Source organism: Panthera uncia (genome assembly GCF_023721935.1).
Source record: "Panthera uncia isolate 11264 chromosome B3 unlocalized genomic scaffold, Puncia_PCG_1.0 HiC_scaffold_1, whole genome shotgun sequence".
Taxonomy (NCBI): Eukaryota; Metazoa; Chordata; class Mammalia; order Carnivora; family Felidae; genus Panthera; species Panthera uncia.
The window spans coordinates 26,304,540-26,311,835 of NW_026057582.1; the positions used below are offsets into that span (position 1 = coordinate 26,304,540).

Below are 7,296 nucleotides of genomic sequence, written 5' to 3' on the forward strand. Positions count from 1 at the left end.
AGGTCATGTTCTTCTTAAAGATTCTAAGTTAAAGCTTATTCAGAGTCATGTTGACTTCTCCTTAATGAGCTGTTATGTAACTTTTTATTTACCGACTGATCAACCATTATTTGAACTGCTCAAGTTCTCTTGCAAATTCTCAGGGCCAGTTTTCTCTTCCCCCAGTGTAAACAGAGTGGCGGGCATATGATGTTAAAGGAATGTCAGCAATTACAATGCATTTATTACCGAGGGATAGGACAGTAGCCCTCCTTTCCTTGTGAGAATAAAAATAGCCCAACTAAATGTATGCTCGATTTAAGGCCTGAGTTTTGTTTCTTTTTTTTAGACCAAATATTAAGAGGCAGCTCAGCCTTAGGGATAAGGTATGAGGAAGTTAAGATTCGATCTCACTAGTGGAACACTGAGAAAGGCATGCATTCTAAACTTTCTTCAATTTGCTCACCTTGAGGGTGAGAGTAACCCTTCACGTAATTTTGAGGGAATAAAAAGTTAAAGTGGTTTGTACAAAGCTCAATTCTGTTTGCTTAAAAGGATTCCTTTAAGATCAAGACCTTTCGGTTTAATATTGGCACAACTAGATTTAAATATTTCCCCCTTGGACTTCCAAAACAGAGAAAGAAGCAGGAAGACGCGTTCCCTCAAAAGCTATATAGTACAGTCAATTGCTACCCCAGAATCTGCTAGGGAATCTTAGCCTCACCAGATGAACCCATATTTGTAAAATATTCCCAACATCAGCTTTAGAGTTTCCCTTTGCTTTTCAATAAGGGATCAAACGAAGGGGCGTGTCCCCCTCCAGGAGCTACCCTTCTTGACAAACTGGTCTCTGATACCTTTCAGGATCTTACAAAACTTCCAGAATAAAGAGCACAAGTTTGGTCGCATTCAACTTAAATGCTTTTATTGACAATGTCTTTGAACAATAAGCAAACAATGCTTAAATTTTTCATTCAAATTCACTTTCCACATGTCAAAAGACCTCAAGGTAGAAAAAAATAAAATAAAAATATAAATATCTGAGAATCCATCTTAATAAATAAATTAAAAACACAATAAAACGTTTTCATGGAAAACTGTTAATGTCAGAACATTCAGACCACCTCAACAATGCATGATCAGTAACGTTACGATGAACATTGATGTTGAAGAAAAAACTACAGTACATGGATATAGCTATTTATTTCTATCTACCAGAAAATAAAGTCATATCTTTTCTTAGTTTAATATTGGTCATTGCTAATCAGAACACACTATTGCCGGAACACAGTACTTATTGTTAAAATCAGCTGCACTAGATACAATTCGAAAATATCCAGCACCAGGTTAATTCCAATAATGAACCCAATAGATTAGTTAATGCTATGAGAAGACTAAAGAGAAAGAGATAAGAGACACAGACCCAGGCCTGGCTCAACATGCTACTAACTACCAGCTCTCAGATGTGTCACTGGGAACAATACACACTCCATGCGTTTTGCTACATCTCCGGAAGAGGTAAGGACTTGAGTCCACACGTGGATGCTTTCAAGTCCTTGAGGCCCACAGCCTGGTGTGCTTCACGCACAGATAAGGTCCTCCCTAGGTCTACGGGAACCCTCGAGGGAAGACGTGTTTCTCCTCTCTGTAATGCACCAACTCGGGCAGCGGCGCTCGTGGGTGCCTGCTGCCTCCCCTCCCCGCCTGCTCACAGGGCCAGCAGCGTGGGTGAGCTGAGCGAGTCAGAGGAGGGTTCGTTGCTGCTGCTGCCCTTGCGGTGAGCAGCCCCACAGCTGGGGAAGGAGTCAGCCTCAGGGTAGGTGAAGACGAAGGAAGACGTGTAAGTAGTGCAGCTAGGAGTACAGGTGACCACCGGGGTGCACAGAGGCTCCAGCTCTGTGGCCATGGGCCCCATCCCCAGGGAGCCACCATGCAGGGGCTCCCAGTCTGCTGCATAGAAGGAACCAGACAGGTCCATGTCTGGCACAGAGCGGGCGGTCTCAGAGCCGCTGGGCCTGGACGATGCTGGGAACAGGAAGTCATCAAAGGGCTCGGCCTTCAGCTCCATGCTGCTGATGCTCTTGACCGGCTCCACGGAGGGCTTGGGCTCAGGATCATTGAGGAGGGGCAGGGTGAAAGCCTCCTCCGACTCGGGGGTGGCAGCTTCCGGCAGGCCCCCGCTCAGATCTAGGGAAGCCACAGACATCTCTTCCGGGAAGCCCAGGTCATCGGGGATCTTGCAGGCGGGTCGGTGAGCTGCCAGGATGAACTCTAGTTTTTCCTTCTCCTTCAGCAGGTTGGCAATCTCAGTCTGCAAAGCAGACTTCTCATCTTCTAGTTGGTCTGTCTCCTGCACACAGAGGGATAAAGCAAAGCATAAGACACAGGCTTACTCAAGCTCCCCTATACCCAGTCTCCAACTTGCTCCCAAAGTTTGAAAAAGGAGTGACCTCCCCTCCCCAGGATCTACCCACCGCTTGCAGCGTATCCGTGAGCTCCCGCCTCCGGTTCCGGCACTTGGCTGCAGCCATCTTATTCCTTTCCCTTCGGATTCTCCTTTTCTCTTCTTCTTCTGGGGACAACTAGAAAAATAATTTTCAGAAAGGCCAACAGTCAGTGACAAGGTCTGCCATCAGCTCTGTTCAGCCACCCCAGGGAAACTGGCCCTTGGTGCTTCTCAGCTTCCTGGCACCTCTGCTGGGAAGCCATTTCCAACCTGCCGTTGTGGGCTAGGTGTGACTTACATTTAAAATCAGAACAAAGAGCCCGGTCTAAAAGCAGGAGGTAGGAACCTATCAGGGAAGAAACTATTGCAGTACTTCTTGGGGCAGGGCTACCAGAGTCTGGCTTGGGGTGGAGATGGCTTGGAGCCAGGGGTCCCCGTTCGGGATGCGCGGTGAATTCCATCCGCGGCTTCGCCCTATCTACTGTGCTCCCGGTCTCCACCCACGCCAACCCATGCCCCCTGCTGAGAGAAGGCGCAGAAGAACTCCTCACCTGTTCCACTTTGCCCCTCCTGCCAATGCTCTGAGCTCGGCCTCCTGCGGTCACAGTCTTCACGACTCCAGCCCTGGAGTAAGCCCCGGCGGAGGGGGCGGGGACTCCATAGGGGTGGGGGGCTCTGGTCTGAGAAGGAGCCACGGAGGAGACCAGGGTGGGCTGCACCAGCCACTGCAGGTCCGGGCTGGTGGAGATGGCAGTCACCGTTGGGATAAAGTTGGCGCTGGAGACAGCCAGATCCGTGCAGAAGTCCTAGAACGAAGACAGGAGGGGAGAGCTGACGTGAGTGAGCAGGTTCCGGACACCGATGGCGACAGCCGAGTTTCCAGTGCCGCATGCAGCAGGGAGAGGGAGGGAGAAGCGTGCCCTGGACTGCTCTCGTCTTTTTATATGCCCCTCATCTTGGATGGAAGGTCTCCCCGTTTCCTCCCAAGAAATCCGCAACGCAGTGCCCTTCTCCTCCACCCTGCTGCTGCGTCCCCGTTATCCCTTCGGCATCACCCGCTTGAAAGGGGGTTTGTTATAAATATCCCTGACGTCTGCGCTGACGCAGGCGCCGCTCCGGAGTCTCCTGAATGAACTCGCTTTTTATCAATGAAACTGCCTTACACACCCGCCTGCTTCACCCTCCTCCCCCGCCCCTCCTCCCTGCTCCAGGCAGCTAGGGGAGGGGGAATCGCCGCTTTTTGCCGCCTCCCGGAGGAGCCAGGATCGAGTTCGCGAATCTTTGCTTGGGACCTGTTTGCCCCAGCTCATGTCAGAGACCAGTCAGAGAGCGCGGTCCCAGGGCAACTCAGGATGAGCCTGCCGCGGGAGAGGAGGACCGATTCTTACTATGACAAGCGTGCGTGCATTCGGAACAAGTCCGGGGCTCTCCGAGATAGGGCTGCTCCGGCCGGGGCAGCCTCCCTCCCCGGCCCAAGGGGTCCCCGACTCGTCTCCCCGAGCGTCCCGCCCCCCGTGTCTCCTCCCCGGTGACCCCGAGCCCCGGGCCCCGCGGCGGCGCGAAGCCAGCCTCACCTGCGCATTGACAGGAGAGCCCATGCTGGAGAAGGAGTCGGCCGGTGAGTGGTAGTAGGAGAGATTGTCCCCGGCCGGGGAGGCGCTGCTGCAGCGGGAGGAGGACGCCTCGTAGTCGGCGTTGAAGCCAGAGAACATCATGGTCGCGGTGAGTCTAGACCCGGGCGAGGGGCTGAGGGGCAGAGGCAGGTGGGAGCTGTGGGGCAGAGCTGGGTAGGAGCGCGGTCACTGCTCGTTCGCTGCGCCGCCGCCGCCGCCGGCTCTGTCTCGACTTCTGGGCTGCTCGCTGCAGATGCGGTTGGAGTACGAGGCGCCGCAGCCACCGCTTTTATAACAGCATTCTATGAATGAGCAGCCACACGTCATGGACGCGACCATCGTGGCGCTGGGGGGGGTGGCGAGCGGACCTGGACGCCTCTGCTGCCTCCTTGCCGCCTCCGCCGCCCTCGCAGCCTCCCGTCTCCCGTCTTGGTGCGTTTCCTTATCTCCTCAGTGCTTAGCAACCTAGGACTTAGGGGTCTCACGGACCCCCTAAGATGAGGGACTCCGGGGATAGCTCCCCCCACGACCGCAGGGAACGGCCGTGGAAACCTGCTGACGCAGATGTCCTAATATGGACATCCTGTGTAAGGGGGGGGGGGATGGATTGACGGGAACTGCTCGCGGGCTGCAGCCAACACCAAGGGTGCAGCGCGGGGGGAGGCGGGGGCCGCGGTCGGGGGAGGGGAGGCGGGAAAGGCGAGGAACTCGAGCGAACATTCGCACCTGGTTCAATGCGGACCCTTGTTCCCGGAGCGGAGTTGGGGGATGGGGTGGAAGCGACTTTTTACCAGTATACGGAACCCCGGAAACGTGCTGGGGCTAAGGTAAAGGAGAAACAGGTACAGAGCCCGAGGGCTTAAGCCTCGGCCTCCGAAGGAATGCGCCCCCCCCCCCGCCCCCCAGCACCACGACATTCCAAATTCTAGCCCTAATTCAGTGCAAACTGTGGAAGCAGACCCTTAAGCCCCCACTCTCGAGCAATACTAGGACTGTTACTGCATTTGGAAGCAGAAAGTCAGGAGATCCAAAATAAGGGACTACGATAACCTACTTTACCTACGATGCTGGGCATTTTGATTTTAATTTTTTGTTTGTTTTTAAGGAAAAAACGCATTTTTTTTTTCTCGGCCATACTTAAGGATGTTAGTGTTACTGTCAAATCTCTGAGACACTAGCCAGTAAACATTGTGCAGAACCTCCACGCAAGGATGTCTGATGGGTTCGTTTGCCTCCTTCTGAGCTGAGGCCCGAGGAAGGGGGGGGGGGGGGGGGGATGTTATGTGGGTAAGGTGGTCAGTTGGGAGTACCGGGTGGAGAGAGCTCTTGGGGGAGCGCAAGTCCAAGCGGGGGAGTTAGATGTGGTTCGGTTCCCCCAGGAAGCTGTGCTTACTGGGAGCCCACAAGCGGGTGATTTTCCAGCGAGGACTTGGAGGGGGGAGCACCGGGCACGCTGAAGGACCGTGGCCAGCAGCGCCCAGGCCGGGGACCTCGGCCACTGGGACCTAAGACGCGGCCCCGTGGCCTGGAAAACGGGGTTGGGGCGCCTAGATGCTCGGGAGTGCGTTGCGCCCCCTGACGCCCCCAGCCTCCTGCTCCGCTGCAAAGGACAGCTGGGGTCACATTGCCCCTGGTTGGGTCCCAGCGCGCCGGCCACCTCCGGGACGCGAAGCCGCAGATCCCAGCAGAGCCTCTGTGTCCCTTCCCCCACTCTTCGGGCCAGGGGCTCACGGAAAGGGGCGAGGCGGGATCAGGGCAGCGGGCGGATCCCTCGGGGAGCGCGGGGAGCCGGACCGCCGACCTGCCTTCAGACGCCGCACCCCGGAGCCAGGCGATCCTGCTATAGATAGTAACAGGGAAGCGGCTGTTTACAGCAACACTGCGCCGCCAGGGCTGTCTCCAGGCGACGCCGCGCGGCCGGGCGCGCCGTCGGCCGGGCCAGGCCGCCCTCCCTACTCGCTCCCCCGGGGCCTCGGCCTCCCCGGCCCGGCTGCGGCCACTCCCGCCGCCTGACATCATCCTCCGGGTCCTGGGACTGCGTGCGGCTCGCGCGCCGCGGTGCGCTAACCTCCATTCTTAGAGATGAGAACCCGGCGGGAGCTGGGAGGGCAGGGAGGCGGGGATTCGTGGAACTGGGCCACTTGCTATTTTTTGCATTCCCTGTCACAGGCAGAGGTGAAAACAGAATTTCATCATTGTATGGCACTGGTTTATGTTGGTGGGAATTTAGGCGCCCCCCAACCTCCGCACTTAAAAAAGGAGAGCGAGAAGGAAAAACATAATACATAAACAGACTTCTCCGAGCTGCCTTGAATCGTAAAACAATTCTCCGGCCTTCAGTTCTCCTAATTCTATCATCTGTCAGGCTACTTCACTGTTCTTGATTATTTACCAAAAAAAAGTCATGAAGGCAAATCCATTTCTCTTATTAGCTTGGACAAAGGAGGTCAAGCTTTAAATTCCTGGGTCTGGTCTTGCCTTCCATTCATAACTGGATCTCAGGCCGCTTAAGAGAAAACCTAGAATGACTTCATTTATTTCCCCTTCAGAGTTTGAATTAGCTCAACTCAGCACCTAAAGGATGTGTCAAGATTTTATATCCCAGGATTTATCTCATATATCACTTTATCCTGTGTTTGCCAATAAAAGGAAAGGGGTCTCTGAATGAACCTGTCCCCTCCAGATAGCTTAACTCTTTCCTTCCCAGCACCATTATGACCTGAGAGTTGGGGATTTAAACCCATCCTCTGAAAAGGACAGAACCATGAATTCATAATTCTTTTATTTATTCATCCAGGAACTACTGACAGCCTCTTATGGCCATGCACTCCTGTGAGTTCTGGGGGCTGGCACTTACTGTACAGAACAGAATGGACCTGTCCCTACCTTCAGAGACCTTCCAGCTTTGGGGAGAAGATCAGCAAATCAGGAGAGAATTACAAAGCAGCAGCAAACGCTTTGACAGAGGTAAGAACACAGAGGAGGGCTCAGAGACCAGTATCAGAGGAAGTGACTATGGTACAGAGATGGGACCTGGACCCACTGTCCTCTGGGAAGTGACATGATAAAGATTGAAATGCCAGAGCATCTGAATCTGTGATCACCCTAACGTACTCTCACATCTGAATCTGCTCATGGTATCTGCTTCAGGACTACAAAATCACATTTTCAATGTGGAGCTCACATGATGTAGCCTTAAAATAGAGGGAAATCAGAACCGATGCACGAAATTATCTTTGCCATTAGCCAAGGTCAGGG

General features: G+C 53.9%; 1 protein-coding gene across 1 annotated transcript; it reads right to left on the reverse strand.

Moving 5' to 3' along the window:
• Positions 1–967: 967 nt before the first annotated feature.
• FOS (Fos proto-oncogene, AP-1 transcription factor subunit) lies at positions 968–4,313 on the reverse strand. The gene is made up of 4 exons (XM_049612457.1): positions 4,000–4,313; positions 2,977–3,231; positions 2,454–2,561; positions 968–2,329 (listed from the first exon to the last, which is right to left on the reverse strand). The coding sequence occupies exons 1-4, from the start codon at positions 4,138–4,140 to the stop codon at positions 1,688–1,690; spliced, it is 1,146 nt and encodes a 381-aa protein (XP_049468414.1). The 5' UTR covers positions 4,141–4,313; the 3' UTR covers positions 968–1,687.
• Between the last annotated feature and the right edge of the window lie 2,983 nt (positions 4,314–7,296).

What these genes read in the sequence shown, in the direction of transcription:
- FOS (XM_049612457.1), bottom strand. Translation starts at nt 4,140, where the DNA reads ATGATGTTCTCTGGCTTCAACGCCGACTACGAGGCGTCCTCCTCCCGC. An exon ending in GGAGGGGCAAAGTGGAACAG is followed by an intron (nt 2,562 to 2,976) that starts GTGAGGAGTTCT and finishes TTATTTTTCTAG; the next exon opens with TTGTCCCCAGAAGAAGAAGA. An exon ending in TCACGGATACGCTGCAAGCG is followed by an intron (nt 2,330 to 2,453) that starts GTGGGTAGATCC and finishes CTCTGTGTGCAG; the next exon opens with GAGACAGACCAACTAGAAGA.